Source organism: Mustela erminea, chromosome 6, assembly GCF_009829155.1.
Source record: "Mustela erminea isolate mMusErm1 chromosome 6, mMusErm1.Pri, whole genome shotgun sequence".
NCBI lineage: Eukaryota > Metazoa > Chordata > Mammalia > Carnivora > Mustelidae > Mustela > Mustela erminea.
The window spans coordinates 64112655-64129290 of record NC_045619.1 but is presented as its reverse complement, the minus strand read 5'-3'; the positions used below and the strand labels follow the sequence as shown (position 1 = coordinate 64129290).

General features: G+C 37.9%; 1 protein-coding gene across 5 annotated transcripts in view; it reads right to left on the bottom strand.

Moving 5' to 3' along the window:
* Positions 1–458: 458 nt before the first annotated feature.
* The window catches only part of IPO8 (importin 8), an 85668-nt gene continuing 69490 nt past the window's right edge, over positions 459–16636 (bottom strand). For all 5 annotated transcript variants that reach the window (XM_032347539.1, XM_032347541.1, XM_032347543.1 and 2 more), the window contains 5 exons: positions 14473–14693; positions 12769–12974; positions 10273–10476; positions 9568–9684; positions 459–2426 (listed from right to left, as the gene is read on the bottom strand). In XM_032347539.1, coding sequence (XP_032203430.1) covers positions 2329–2426; positions 9568–9684; positions 10273–10476; positions 12769–12974; positions 14473–14693 — 846 coding nt within the window. In that variant the 3' untranslated portion in view covers positions 459–2328. The remainder of the gene's footprint in view (positions 2427–9567; positions 9685–10272; positions 10477–12768; positions 12975–14472; positions 14694–16636) is intronic.

Below are 16636 nucleotides of genomic sequence, written 5' to 3'. Positions count from 1 at the left end.
GCCAGTCTTTGAGTTGTTTTCTTAGTTAATCATACTGATGTAGGTTTTATCTAGGAGTAGCTGGGGGTGTAGGTGAGCTAAGGATCTTTCTACTCTGCCATCTACCTGGAAGTCCCCATTCCACTCAAGTTAGGCTGTCATCAGATTAGGAGAAGGCAATCAGAAAAGGGCTCTATTTCCAGCATCTTTTTAATTTTCCTTCAAGGTCCTGATGTGGCTTTAACGACCTTTGCTTTTTCAGAGCACCTATCTTTCCCATTGGGACACCATGACTTATGAGATAGGCTTTAGCTTCCAACCACTCTCCACTCTAACTTCTCCTGAGGAACCCTTCTTACCCTCCCAAGCCAACAGCTACCTTGTTCCGCCTCCTCCCAAAATCAAGAAAACATACTGATGGATTTTTATCATCTGCTTAAAGTACCTCCATACTCCAGAAAACATTTTACACAGAGGGGTTCAGAATCCTGGGAATCAGTCCGTGTTTTATTTTACAGTACATTCATATAAGTTCCTGCATTTCCAAGTTACCCAGATCACATTCAGGTTAGCACTGCTGGTAACAAAATTATACAACTACCCTGGCTTCAAAAACAAGATAGGATGATACACATTAACATCTCTTTCCCTTTAATACTGCAGAAGACAGTACCTCACAAAAATAAAATCACATGCCTTTTACAATCCAGTGTGAAGGCATTTTATTTATGTTAAAATAAATCATTTTGGACATGGGGAGAATAAGAAGAGTTTCAAAGCCTAAGATATCTAAGATGTCCCCCAGTGCCACCTTTCTCTTCTGCCAGCTGGCACATTCAATAGGAAAGCAGGGGATATTGAACTCTGAAACTCATGGCTTCTTAGGCTACTTATGTAAAAACTACTTAAATAACCTAAACTTCTAAAGAGAGTTAATATTAACAAGGGATGGTAATACAGGAAGCACCTGGGGAAAATTCCTCCAGTCACTGAGGGGAAATATATGCTGCAGACATTTCACAAAAATGGAAAACTGTTATCACATCCGGTAATACATTAGGTTTTGGAAATACACTTTCACCTTACTGTATGAAAACACTGTGATCCATGTTTTAGTGTTGAATTTGTTCTGAAAAACAGCCGGAACCTCCATCTGCAATATTTCTTATAGGCATCAATCATTACCATCTAAGAGGGCAGCTGAACAACACCCCAACCCGTGAAAAATATAACAAGCTGAACTTACCTATAATAAAGGCTAGAATGAATAAGGTAGGAGAAAATTCAGACGTGTGAAAAGTAGAAGTTAAAATCATTTGGGTCTTTATCACAGATAAAAAATTTTGTTGGAAAATGTTTTGGACCCAGGTCCAACATAGCAGGAATGATATGTTGTTGAAAATGCAAGCCCCCATCCAGAAAGACCACGTGCTTATGTAGCACCCTTCTTGTAAGAGTTCAGTGTGCTTTAGTAAAATAATCAATTCATTACATAATTAAGTACATGATTCAGAATATACTCGGACTTACTGTTAATTCCAGTGACTAAAGAGTTCCTGTCACTTGCTGCCAAGAAACTTTTGAGCTCTGAACTCGCCATGTTATAAATGAAATTTATATCCATATTTGCTGACTCCAAAAGAAATACCACCTCTTTCAGGGCTCAAGAATGGGATGGAAGAGGGAATAGGACACTTATTAGGAAAGCCACAAAACATGTGATGAAAAACCAGAGCCAGTGCATATTTTACAACCCCTGAAGAGAGCCCCCAGCAGCAGGGTGAGCAAGGGGAGCAGTGATGTTTTTGAAACCAGAGTGACTTGTAGCTAACTGCCTAACAGTAAATTCACATAGTAAAATGCAGAGTAAGTCAACATAGAGCCAAGGTTTACATTATATCTAGAAATATGTTTTATGCTTTAAAAAAAATTGCAATGCACTCCAAAAAAATTTTTCAGATAATTCATGTACAACAGAAGGCACTGTTATCCGCATAAATCCATTGATTCTGCATGGCAAAAACCTGAGACGTGCAATTCAATTCAATCCTCTAAAACCACCTTGGTCGTTCATCCTTTGGAGAATATGATTTTGTCCTTTTCAGTCCACTGATTTTGTTTTCCTTGAATTTCATACATTACAGTAGCTGCTTAGAATATGTATTTCGGGGTGGGGAGAAAGGTCAAAGGGGAAGAGGGAGAGGATGAAACCGCAGCCTGATGCCAGAGTTAACTGGCACAGCAGGAGGGTGCTGAAGAGCAGCCCACTCTTTTCCTCCCCTTGACCTTCACATTGCCCCGGTGAAGTAAAATGTAGTGATGACATTTGGTAGGCTGCTGTTCCTTCTTTCAGTTGTTGCTGGGCACAGTCCCAAAGTTAAATGCCGAGAGGACTCCTTTGTTTTCAAAGGTGAAGCCTCCCTGTTGTTCAATCTTCTTCTTTGCCTCTAGTGTTTGCCAAGAGAAAGAGGGAGGAAAAGAACAAGAGTATTTAAGGTGACAAAGTTGGAAATAACCTCAAAGGAGCAAGATTTCTTTATACTTTGCGTTGTGAAGGAATGTGACTCATATTAGCTGTTCCGCCCAACCGAGCAACAACCTTTTTTTGTTTTCATTCTAGTGTAGTTCACAACATACAGTGTTAATTTCAGATGTACAATATAGTGATGCAACACTTCCATATATTACTCTGTGCTCACCAAGAGGAGTGACTCTTAAACCCTTTCACCTATTTCCCCTGAGCCCCTTCCCACCTCCTCTCTAGTAACTAACCATCTGATTGTTCTCTCTAGTTAAGAGTCAGTTTTTTGGTCTCTCTTGTTTTCCCTTTTAAATTCCACACAGGAGTGAAATCATATATTTGTCCTTATCTGACTGGGTTATTTTGCTTAGCCTTATACTCCCTAGATCCACCCATACTGTTGTAAATGACAAGATTTCATTCTTATTAGTAGCTGAACAAGTGTGTGTGTGTGTCCACGCACGCACACACACGCACACACACACATCTTCTTTATACATTCCTCTATTGATAGATGCCTGGCTGGTATACCGCAATAAACATGGGGGTACATATATCTTCAAATTAGTGTTTTTGTATTCTTTGGTAAATGCTCAGTAGTGCCACTACTGGATCACATGGTAGTTCTACTTTTGACTTTTCAAGGAACCTCCATACTGTTTCACACAGTGGCCGCACCAAACTGCATTTCCATCAGCAGTGTACGAGGGTTCCTTTTTCTCCACATCCTCACCAACACTTGTTTCTTGTGTTTTCACCAGTCTGACAGGTGTGAGGTGATAGTTCATTGTGGTTTTTTATTTGCATTTCTCTGGTGATGAATGATGCTGAGTATATATTCACGTGTCTGTTGGCCATCTGTATGTCTTTGGACAAATATCTATTCATGTTCTCTGCCCATTTATTAATTGGATTGTTTATTGGGTGTTGAGTTGTGTATGTTCTTTATATATTTTGGATACTAACCCCTTATTGGACTGTCATTTGTAAATCTCTTCTCCCATTCCATAGGTTGTCTTTTAGTTTTGATGATTGTTTCCTTTACTGTGCAGAAGCTTTTCACTCCGATGTAGTCCCAACAGTTTATTTTGGTTTTGTTTCCCTTACCTCAGGAGACCTGTCTAGAAGATGTTATGGCCAATGTCAGAGAAATTACTGCCTGTGCTCTCTTCTAGCAGTTTATGGTTCCAGATCTCACATTTATGTCCTTAATCCATTTTGAGTTTATTTTTGTGTATAATGTAAGAAAGTGGTCTTGTTTTCCCAGAAGAGACTCTTTTCCATTGCATAGTCATGCATCCTTTGTCGTATATTAATTGCCATATGATCATGGATTTATTTCTGGGCTCTCTATTCTATTCTAGTGATCTATGTGTCTATTTCTGTGCCAGTACCCATACTGTTTTCATTACTACAGCTCTGTAGTGTATCTTGAAATCTAGGGTTGTGATACCTCTAGTTTTGTTTTTCTTTTTCAAAACTGCTTTGACTATTTGGAGGCTTTTGTGGTTCCATACAAATCTTAAGATTGTTTGTCCTAGTTCTGTGAAAAATGCTGATGGTACTTTCATAGGGATTGCATTAAATCTGTAGCTTGCTTTAGGCGGTATGGACATTTTAACAATAGTCATTCTTCCAACCCGTGAGCATGCAGTATCTTTCCATTTGGTTGTGTCATCTTCAATTTCTTTCATTAGTGTTCTATACTTTTCAAAGTACAGGTCTTTTACCTCCTTGGTTAAGTTTATTCCTAGGAATTTAATTCTTTTTGGTGCAATGGCAAATGGGATTGTTTTCTTAATTCCTTTTGCTGCTACTTCATTACTAGTGTGTATAAATGCAGCGGTTTTCTCTATGTTGCTTTTGTATTCTGTGACCTTACTGAATTCACTTATCAGTTCCAGTAGCTTTTTGATGGAGTCTTGAGTTTGCCATATATACAATCTCATGCCATCTGCAAATAGTGAAAGTTTTACTTCCTCCTCACCAATTTTTATTCCTTTTTCATTTATTCCTTTTTCTTACATGATTAATGTGGTTAGGACTTCCAGTACTATGCTGAATAACTGGTGAAAATGGACATTCTTGTCTTGTTCCTGACCTTATGAGAAAAGCTCCCAGTTTTTCATCATTGAGTATGATGTTAACTGTGGGTTTTTCATATATAGTCTTTATTATGTTGAGCTCTGTTCCATCTCCAACAACTTTGTTGTTGGTTATTATCATGAATGGATATTGTACTTTGTCAAATGCTTTTTCTGCATCTATTAAAAAGATCAGATGGTTTTTATCTTTTCTCTTACTGATGTAATGTAAGACACTGATTTGTGAATACTGAACCACCCTTGCATCCTGGGAATAAATCCCACTTGATTGTGGTAAATGGTTTTTTTTAACGTATTGTTGGATTTATTGTGCTAATACTTTGTTGATGATTTCTGCATCTATGTTCATCACAGATATTGGCCTTAAAGTTCTTTTTGGTGGTGTCTTTATTTCATTTTGATATCAGAGTAATGTTGGCCTCACACAATAAATTGGAAGTTTTCTTTCCTCTTCAATTTTTTGGAAAAGTTTAAGAACAGATACTAAGTCTTTAAATGTTTGGTTAAAATTCACCTGTAAAGCCATCTGGTCCTGAACTGTTGTTTGTTGGGGAGTCTTGATTACTGATTCAATTTCATTGTTGATAATTAGTTTGTTCAAACATTCTATTTCTTGCTGGTTCAGTTTTGGGAGATTATATGTTTCTAGAAATTTATCCATTTCTTCTAGGTTATCCAATTTGTTGGCATGTAATTTTTTGCACCATTCTCTTACAATCCTTTGTGTTTCTGTGGTTTAGGTTGTTATTTCTCCTCCTCCATTTATGATTTTGTTTGAGTCCACTCTCTCTCTTACTCTGAATCTGGCTAAGGGTTTATCAATTTTGTTGATCTTTTCACAAAACCAGCTCCTGACCTCATTGATCTGTTCTAAATTTTAGTTTCTGTATCATTCATTTCTGCTCTAATTATTATTTCCTTCATTCTGCTGGTGTGGGGATTTGTTTGTTCTTCTTTTTCTTGCTCCCTCAGGTATACGTTAAGTTTTTTAAGATTCTTCTTGATTCTTGAGGTAGGCCTCTATGAACTTCCTTTGTAGAATGGCTTTTATTGCTCCCAACAATCTTGGACCATTGTGTTTCCATTTTCATTTGTTTACATGTATCTTTTTTTATTTCTTCTTTGGGTCAACCAAGAAATCATTCATTGTTTACTAGCATGTTATTTAATCTCCATGTATATGTGTCCTTTCCAGGTTTTTTCTTGTGGTTGATTTCTACTTTCATAGTGTGTTCAGAAAGATTCATGGTATGACTTCTTTTTGAATTTGTTGAGACTTGCATTGTGACCTAACATGGGATGTATTATGAAGAATGTTCCATGTGCACACTGCTATTTTAGGATGGAATGTTCTGAATATATCTGTTAGAGCCATCTGACCCAATGTGTCCTTTAAATTAGCCACTGTTTCTTCTTGATTTTCTTTTGATCTATCCATTGATGTAAGTGGAGTGTTAAAGTCCCCTATTCTAGTATTCCTATCTATTACTTTATTTGTTAACAGCTGCTTTATATATTTAGGAGCTCCCATGGTGGGTACATAAATATTTAAAATTGTTATATCATCTGGTTGGATTGTTCTCTTTATGATTATGTAGTATCCTTCTTTGTCTATTTTAACAGTGTTTAAGGTCTAAGTATTGCTACCCTGGCTTTCTTTTCACTTCCATTTTCATGATCACTGTTTTTCCATTCCTTTACTTTCAGTCTCCATATGTTGTGAAACACTGCATATATATGGGTCTTGTTGTTTTTTTTTTTTTTAATCCATTCCATCACCCTCTGTTTTTTGATTAGAGAATTTGGTCTGTGTGCATTCATAACACTTACTTATGGGTATGTATTTACTACCATTTTGTTACTTGGTTTTGGTTGTTTCTGAAGTTCTTCTCTATTCCTTTCTTCCCTTGCTCTCCTGCCCCCATAAGTTTGCTGTCTTTAGTAATATACTTAGATTCCTTTGTCTTTATTTTTTGTGTATCTGTTACTTTTTGTGTATCTGTTACTGGTTTTTGATTTGTGGTTATCATTAGGTTTGTATACCACATCTTCTGTGTATAGTAGTCTTTATTACGTTGATGGTCACCTAAGTTTGAACTTTCTTTACACCTGTCACTCCCCCCACTCCCATATTTTAGGTATATGGTGTCATAGTTCATTTCTTTTTACTTTGTGAATCCCTTGACTGGTTTTTACAGATATACTTATTTTCAATTCCTTTGTGCTTCCTACTTTTCTTATTCATAGTTTTTGTTTTCCACTAACATTTCTTATAGTGCTGGTTTAGTGGTCATGAATTCTTTTAACTTCTGTTTGTCTGGAAAACACTGTATCTCTCCTTCTATTCAGAATAATAGCCTTACCAGATAGAATATTTTTGGTTGCAGATACTTTCCTTCAGGCATTTTGAATATATCTTACCACTCTCATCTGGCCTGCAAAGTTTCTGCTGAAAAATCCACTGACAGCCTTGCACATAACTTTCTTTTCTCTTTCTGCTTTTAAAATTCTTTATCACCACTTTGTGTCATTTAAATTACTGTCTTGGAAGGGACCTTCTTTGGTTGATTTTTTGGTCGGGGGGAATGTCTATACGTCCTGAATCTGGATTTCTGTTTCCTTCTCCAGATTAAGGTACTTCTCAGCTATTATTTCTTCAAATAAATCTTCTGCCCTCTTTCTCTCCTTTTCCCAGGATCCCTGTAAGCAAATGTTGTAATGCCTAATGGGGACACTGAGTTCCCTAAGTCTACTTTCATTCTGCATAATTTATTTTCCCCTCACCTGCTCAGCTTGATTACTTTCCATTACTCTGTCCTCCACGTTGCTAATCCATTTTGCTTCCCCTAGTCTGCTATTTATTCCATTTAGTGTATTTTTAATTTCAATTATTGTTCTTTTCTCTGATTGGTTCTTTTCCAATGTTTTCTCTTTGGTAAAGAGCTCACTGAAATCCTCCATTGTTTTCTCAAGTCCAGTAAGTATCTTTATGACAATTATTTTAAATTCTCTATCAGGCATATCTCTGTTTTGCTTAGGTGTCTTGCTATTGTTTTGTCCTGTTCTTTTATTTGGGACATTTTTTCTCCTCATTTTGTCTGACTTTCTGTGTTTATTTCTGTTATGAAATTCAGCTACATATCTTGTCTTGAAAGTAATGGGTGGAGCAAGTAGTTTTAACAAGGTGGTGCTGGCCCTCTGCCACAGGAGATGTATCTCCGTCTCTGAGACCGTGCCAATCCACAAGGCATGCATAGGCAGGGTGCACAGTTTTAACAAGACTGGCCACCGCTGCTGGGACTGAGACCCCCACAATGTGCACAGTGGAAACGGTGGCAAGGTTTGCGTTAGTCTTTGGAGGACTAAAGACAGCACCAGGACTGAGGCAGGCCCAGCTGAAAAGGCTGGTGCATGGTGTAAGCAAGCTAGGTAGTGAAGGCAAGTTCCAGGCTGGCTCCAGCAGGTATCTTAGTGTTTATGCTGGGGCAGGGGGTCGGGAGAGTGAGGAAGGGAAATGGCACCTACCAGCAACTTTGTTCCTGGTGGAGTCTTTCAGTACTCTCTGTCCCTCAGGGACATACTCTGAGATTAGTAATAATTCTCCCTTCTGTATGCCCCAGGCATTTTTCAAGGTACTGCCTCTATGTTGTATCTCTGTAGGTTGTTTGTTGTGCTATAGGGGGTGGGCACCTAGTTTTCTATAGCCCTCAAGGCTCTCTTGGAACTGAACTTGCCTTTTAAAGTTCCAGGCTATAAATCACCCTGGTTGTAAGTACTAACGAAATTCAGCCCCTCTGGTTTTCATCAGCCAGACGTATGGGGAGTCATCTTTCCATGCAGGCTTACAGTATGATCATCTGTTTTTCTCCTCTCTCCATGCCCGCGGGTCCCTTCCACCAGCGGACAGACCCATCCATTTGGTTCCCCACTACATCTCCATCCTTCCTATCCTCTTTGATGTGGACTCTTCTCTACCTTTTGTTGTGAAGTTTGTTCCGCCAGTCTTTGAGTCATCTCTGGGTTTTATACCCTAATGTGAGTGTTACCTAGTGGTATCTGTGAGATGAGGTGAGCTTACGGTCCTCCTACTCTGCCATCTTCCCCTGACATCCCTGAGCATTAACCTTTAACAGGGCTATGTGAGTAAGCAGTTATGTTTACTATCACAGAAAAACTGCTAAAAAATGCTTTACCTCCCCTATCTCAACTTCTAGTAAAAACAGGCAAAATGAAAACAAGTCTCAGAGCTATGTCTTAACAGTTCCATAGTCTACTGCTAGAAGTGTGCCCAGAATTCTCCTATTAGGGGGACTGACATAGACTATGCAGGGCTGAAAATTCAAATCCATGCCGAAGAACTTAGGCCCTAAATCTCAGGTACCTGTTCCATGAAATTTTCCACTAAAATATTTTTGTAATTACAAAATCTTTTCCATTGGTTTTCTAGGAGTAACCATAATAATGTCTGCATAAAATAATTTCTCCAGGTCAAAAAACTGAAAATCAACAAGAATCACATAAAGCCCAGCAAAAAGAAATGAAGAGTGTTTCATTTCCAGGAAGACAAGCCCTTTGCAAGAACTCCTGAAGTACCTTCGGTCTATTTGGGGGTAAGATGTTTAGATGGGTCATCCAACTGATTAACTCTCCCTCGGCAAGACTCATCCCCACCTTTTTACATCTTGGGCTCTACAATACAGCATAAGTACTCCTGAATAACCACCACTGAAAGACGCGTATTAATGCACAGGATTTTGCAGATCTAAGATACCACAAGTGATTAAAAAGCAAAATTTTTTTTTAAATCATACAATAATAATTCATTATTATCCCTAAAGGTTGGCCTCTAACAATTTTTAAAACAGTCTTCAGGTGCCACAAGATTCATTAATAAGGCTGACTCAGTGCCTCACACATGCACGCTCACACATGCACTCCAATCTGGAAATCTGGAGAGCTGACCTGCTACTGTCTTCCTGTGCTCTGCCAGGGTGTACACCTCCTGCAGCGCCCTCCTCTGGTCCTCACTGAGTGGTGCCATGAGCAGCTGGTACCAGGCAGCATCCCGATTCTGCACAGCTATTGCATTGTAGAAGAAAAAGATAAGAGTCTAGTGACAATGATCATTTCAGAGAAAAGTGACATGATAATAAAAGTACGATGAGATGACTACAGATAGTAAGAGAAAGAGTTCAACACCATAACAAACCCAAGGTGGTAAAACTTATTCCACCAAAGGATTATTCCTGAGTACGCACTCTGTATCCAACCATGTGGGACTATCAGAGGATGGTTAAGACTTGCCAATCTCTACTTTGCCCAGTTCTCTCCTGCCTTCGCCCTCTGAGGTTTTACTAACTATGATCCCTGAATTCGATCTTGACATACACCTCTACTCAGGTGCTGTCATTTTCCTCCAGATTCTCACAGTACCTGCAGCTTCAACGTCCATCCCACACCAAGAACTCGAATTGGTGCTTTAGGCAAAACCATCCCCTGAGTCTCCCAGGTTTTTCCATGTGGACAACACACCACAAACTCAACACAACTGAATCCAAATTTAACATCTAAACCAATTTGGGGCAGATCCCAAAACAACTTCTAACCGAAGGAAATAAAGATCGACTTCAGAGAAAATATCTGAAGATTTAGCAAGTAAAGACCTACTTAGCAGAGCTTGTGTAAAAAATTGATATTCATCCACACTGTTGTCAAGGTCAAGTGGAGTGCTGAATCCTTCAAGGGCAGTTTCTTCCAATACCTCTTCATCCCAGTCATCATCCTCCTCCTCCTCTTCTTCACCTCTTCCATTATTTGATTGCATTGCTTGAGCAGTTTCGTTGGTCTCCTCTTCATCACTTGAAATCTCCTCTGTGAATCCATTAATTATTGAAGAAATGAAAACACAAAAGGACAAAACATTCTGGATATGGAAAAACTACCACCTATTTATATATGAAATTCTAAAAATAAATCTTTACTGTAATCCTCCTTCCTAAAAACAAGTGTCCCTAAATCTAAAGTCTTCTGGACATTACAACTGTTTTGCTAGGGCTGCCTCATACTCTTTACTACAAAAATGCTATTAATCAGAGTCCCAAATTTTTTTGTCCCAAAAAAAGACAATTGTACAGTCAGTGCATATGTTACGTGTTTTAAATAACAATGACCTCCCATTGAGAATCTGGTCTCTCAACAGTTACCTAAGTTGATTATGAACTGCTTAGAAGTACTCAAATGAGATTGTTTCTGCTAATAGAAACAGAAAACTATAGAAACAGAGAAAAATTAGCTACATGTAGATTGAAAAGTTGAAATCTGAATTGTGTATCATCATGGATTCTGCTTTATTTTCAATGCCAATCTGTTTTAAGCAGTTAGCCCAGTACTGTAACCAAAAGATAGGTTGATTTTGTTCTGCATTTACTAAGAGGGAAAAACCTAGAATAAACCCAAACTAGACACTATTCCAAAAATAGTTCTATAAAACATACCACACTGAATTAAACTGTGAAGTAGTTTTGGGGTAAGACAGGAAACCCTGGTTTTGATCACATATACATACATTTTTGATCATATATATATATATATATGTATATATATATATATATAACACGTGTGTATGTGTGTGTGTGTGTATATATATATGACAAAGGTATAATTACAAAGATAACAAGAAACACCTTTCCTAGTTAATCATTCTACACTTCAGTGGAAATACAACAAGAAAATCTGGGAAGGTACTACAGAATTTTTTCTCAAGCCATATTAGTTATAAACCAACAATTTACAAAATAAAGACTTGGAGAATATTGTAACATTCTGAAAAAAGTAATTCCATAACTGTTGGCCTATACTTAGCAAAAACACAAAACCCTTCTACTAAAGAAGCATTACTGTAAAAGTTTTACATGATATTCAGAAAAAGAAATGAGAGGTACCTGGGTAGCTCAGTTGGTTAAGTGTCTGACTCTTGATTTTAGTTCAGGTCATGATCTCAGGGTCAAGAGATTGAGCCGCACATAAGGCTCCATGCTGCACATGGAGCCTGCTTAGGATTCTCTCTCTGCCTCTGCCCCTCCCCCCATAGCATGCACGTGTGCATACTTTCTCTCTTTTAAATTTTATTTTGAGAGGAAGAAAAACATTAAATTCAATCAGAAGAAGTGTACTGTGTTAGGGGTTAGGGAAGGGTACCATTTCTTGTACATGAACAAACCAGAATGATGCCAATTAAATGGAAAATGTTTTAAATCCGCACTTGCTGAAATCATAGAATTTTGCATCAAAAAGAGAGATGTAGGTTTTCCATGAAAGTTCTGATTTTTCTCATTTAAAGAAATGTCTGTTTTTAACTAGAAGAGGAAAAACTCCACTTGGAGTTGGATAATGTTACTTCCTGGGCCCAAGTAAATAGTTTTTTGCAGTATCATTAAATAAAGATCTAATATGCTTGACCCTAACAATCTTATTCTGAATCTCTATTAAGCGAATAACCTTCACTTGTGTATTTTACTCTAAATTTATTAATACATAAACTATAAGTCCCTCCTAAATAGTTTCTGATTAAGAACCTTAAAAAAGGGGCACCTGGGTGGTTCAGTGGGTTAAGCCTCTGCCTTCAGCTGAAGTCATGATCCCAGGGTCCTGGGATCAAGCCCCGCATGGGGCTCACTGCTCAGCCTCTCTGCCTGCCACTCTGCCTACTCGTGATCTCTGTCAAATAAATAAAATCTTAAAAAAAAAAGAAAAGAATCTTAAAAAAAAATGTACCAGGCACTCTATTAATCTGCTATACAGACACTTCTGCTTTTAACTAAGTGGTTCATTTAATAATTCATGCTGCTGACTTCATTGACATTGTTAGCACAAATAAAAAGAAATAACTGGTTGCTAACTTATCATCAAAACCATTTGATTCTGTTACAAATGTATTTGTATTTCCCAAGGTGTAACATTAAGTTCAATAATTATTTAAATGTCAAAAAATGAACTTATCTAAAGTTACATGTCAGGATATGTAAATCCACCCCAAAATATTTTTTAAATGTGCAACAAGCCAAAGAATGTAACTCTGTTTAATGACTCCAAATAGACAAAAATTTAAAAATGCATGCTCAAATCAGTACAATTCTAGCACTCATTGCAATTAGAAGACTTTACCGTTTTCTTCCATATCAGCCTTCTCCACTTTTGAGCGATCTTCGCGGTTTACCAGTTGTCTGGTAGCACAGACCTGCTTCAGACCAAGGAAAAGGAAAAGAATTGAGGGCACAATCTGTCCCACTACAGCATCTACTGCAGGAGGTCGATTTTGCAGTTCCAAAAGGATACTCAGTCCTATTATACACATCTTCCGGTCATGATGCCTACAAATTACAAAGAAATAAAATGTGTTCATGAGAAACGAGGACAGTTGAAATACTACGAGAAAAAATGGCCAATGGAGTATCTTAGGATTCATTCAATAGAATTATACAGAGGTATCCCCCATTTTGTACTATTTGAAATCTTACATAAATCATGTTTTATAAACCAATTATCATCAAAGAGCTAGAGAAGTCTGCAATTAATATGGTCAATCTTGCTATATCAATTTATGATTGATATGAATACTATATCTGGGCCTTGGCATACAAGTTCTATTAAAGCAAGAATACCTACATTTGATAGCAGGAAATTCCTAACCAACAGGGGAAAAAGGAAAAATTTAGACTCTGTCTTCTGTATTAGACTGGATACAAGGTATATAGTGCACATACACTGTACACTAACCCCGGGTGCCAAAAGCTATTCAGAAACTCAGCATATACTAAGGAAAACTTGACAGCTCTAACTAAATCCATTAAATGTTCTCTGCTTTGGGGCATCTGGGTGACTCAAGGGGTTAAAGCCTCGCCTTTGGCTCAGGTCATGATCCCAGGGTCCTGGAATAGAGCCCCGCACCTGGAATCGAGCCGCGCATTGGGCTCTCTGCTTGGCAGGGAAGCTGCTTCCACCTCTCTCTTTCTCTGCCTGCCTCTCTGCCTACTTGTGATCTCTGTCAAATAAATAAATAAAATCTTTAAAAAAAAAAAAAAAGTTCTCTGCTTTAACATATAATAAGGAAAATTTGATTTTGAAGGAAAAAAGTTTGACCAGTATACATTATAAACATTTTTGTTAATTCTAAAATATTATATAGAAATATTTTTTAAAATATTCTAAAATATTGTTTAAAAATATTAAGAATGTAAAGACTGCTATATTTGGTATAACACTGCCAGTAAGCCATTGTCAGAGCTGAAATTCTAGCATAACACAGTCACGAAGAGGTGTTCAGTCATTTGAGGAGGGCATGTACATACTACAAGACATCTCATTTTTTCTAAGTTCTGACACTAGGAAAGTACTTCACCTAAAGACACACTCTCCCACAGGAGCAGCACTTGGGCTACAATGAACAATCCTCCTTTCTGACCTCATGTTTGAGAATAAGCTCCCCTGAGATCTGCAGGGTTCAAAGTCTTGTCACCAAACTGGCATTTCCCCTAGAAACCTAACCCCATTTAGAATGTTTTTGCCTATCGACACTTAATAGTCAGGGAACCAGATGTACACTTAATTCTTGTTGCCTCAAGATACAATGATAGCACATAAGTCAAAAACCAGTAGGGACAAGCTATACCTAATTTTCAGAGACTGGATTCTTTCCACTAGATTATACTTCTGAAACACATTCTTAATTCTCTAAAAATTAAATATTAGGTTAATACACTAAACATTAATCCTTAAAAAATGAAAATTATCTTTCTATATGCTATGATATACTTTTAAAAGTCAACTTTCCAGAAACAGAAATGTAGAATAAATCTAAAAGACACATACCCAAGAAAACAATCTGTATCATTCATCCACTGATTTATAAACTGTACAGTTATAGGTCCAGGGTTGTGAGGCAATTGAATTTGTTCGAGAGTATGTAGCAGCAAATCAGGGTTGTAGTACAAGGCAGCAATTGCAACCTGAAGACACATGGTGCGGAGCTCACTAGTTTTAACTCCTCGGGTTAATCTCTCCAAAACGAGTTGAACAAAGAGTGGAATGCACTAGAGGAAAAAATGAAAAAGAGAGTCAACCATACACCTAGAAACTAGGTAGAGCGTGTCATCAATAAATAAGATACTCTTGGGGTGCCTGGGTGGCTCAGTGGGTTAAAGCCTCTGCCTTCTCCTCAGGTCATGATCCCAGGGTCCTGGGATCGAGCCCCACATTGGGCTCTCTGCTCCATGGGGAGCCTGCTTCCCCAGCCCCCCAATCTCTCTGCCTGCCTCTCTGCCTACCTGTGATCTCTGTTTGTCAAATAAATAAATAAAATCTTGAAAATAAATAAATAATATACTCTTAATGATACTTAATGATACCTTTGCTTAAATTGTTTTTGGAGTTATTCAACAAATTTATATTCTCATAAAACCCAGATAATTAAATGGCCAAAAAGAGGTCTGAGGGCAGCAGTGTGAGGAAGTCTCCTTCCTTTCTGAGTGCAGATTACAGTTAGTTGAAGACTGTCCCTCAAGAGTCCCCAATCAAATGATACCAATAATGTAAATGTAGACTCCACCATTTCCACATTTAAGGTAAAATGACTAGGTTAGAATTTTTCTTTGTTAAATCAAACTGGATGGGACTGAAAATAAGATGTGACTGGAATTTCTCCTGAGAAAGAAAATTCCTAAGTCAGTCAGAGGATGTACTGAAGAGCATGGTAACCGCAGTTAATAATGTGGTATTGCATATCTGGCAGTTGCTAAGTAGATATTAAAAGTTATCACAAGTAAAAAAATTTGTTACTATGTATGGTGCTGTATGTTAACTAGACTTACTGTGATCATTTCACAACATAAATATCAAGTCATTGTTATACACCTGAATCTAACATGCTACCCATCAACATCTCAATAAAAATAAAATTCCTGTTAGTATAAGACTAAAGCAAAAATGGTGAACTTCACACATGAAAATGAAGGTATCTGATCCAATTCTACCATGTTGATAAACTACCTTTGTTAAAAGTATTTCCTAATAGTTATTTCCACTGAAAGGGATGGGCTGAAATGATTTGTGTAAAACAAAATTCTGAGGTCTTGATACAAGCTCATTTTAAAAACAAATGTTAAAAATCAAGGCTTCAGGGGCGCCTGGGTGGCTCAGTGGGTTAAAGCCTCTGCCTTCGGCTCAGGTCATGATCCCAAGGTGCTAGGATTGAGCCCCGCATCGGGCGCTCTGCTCAGCGGGGAGCCTGCTTCCTCCTCTCTCTCTGCCTGCCTCTCTGCCTCCTTGTGATCTCTCCCTCTGTCCAATTATAAATAAAATCTTTTAAAAAAAAAATCAAGGCTTCAGGGGAGAATTGAAGGACTAGGAAGAGCACAGAGGAGTCTGAGGGCAGTGAAGGCCAACGTATGTTACTGAAATGGTAGACACATGTCATTACACATCAGTCCAAACTCATAAAATGCACGACACCATGAATGAGCCCTAGAGTAAACTGCGGGCTCCGGGTGAAATATGCATTCTCAGTACAGGCCCCTCAGCTGTGACCACTGTACCGCCCAGTGCACATGTTGATAATAGAGGCCACTGTGCATGTGGAGCTGGGGGATATGGAAAATCTCTGTATGATCAAGTCTGTGAACCTGTAACTGCTCTAAAAAATAGTCTATCAAAATAGAGTTTCGTCTGAGGGCTGCTGGAAGGAAGGTGGGTGAGGGGAGGGGGTCAGTGGGTGATGGATATTAAGGAGGGCACATGATGTAATGAGCACAGGGTATTACATGCAACTGATGAATCACTAAGTTCTATCTCTGAAACTAGTAATATACTATATGGGAACTAACTTGAATTTAAACATTTTTGAAAGAAAAACTAAAGTTTTGTGTAGAATTTTGAGTTAAATTTGATATGTTTTTGGAGTCAAAACTATAAATATATTAGGATCAGCAGAATACTAGCCTTCTTTAGGAGGATATATATAAAATTAAAACACACAACT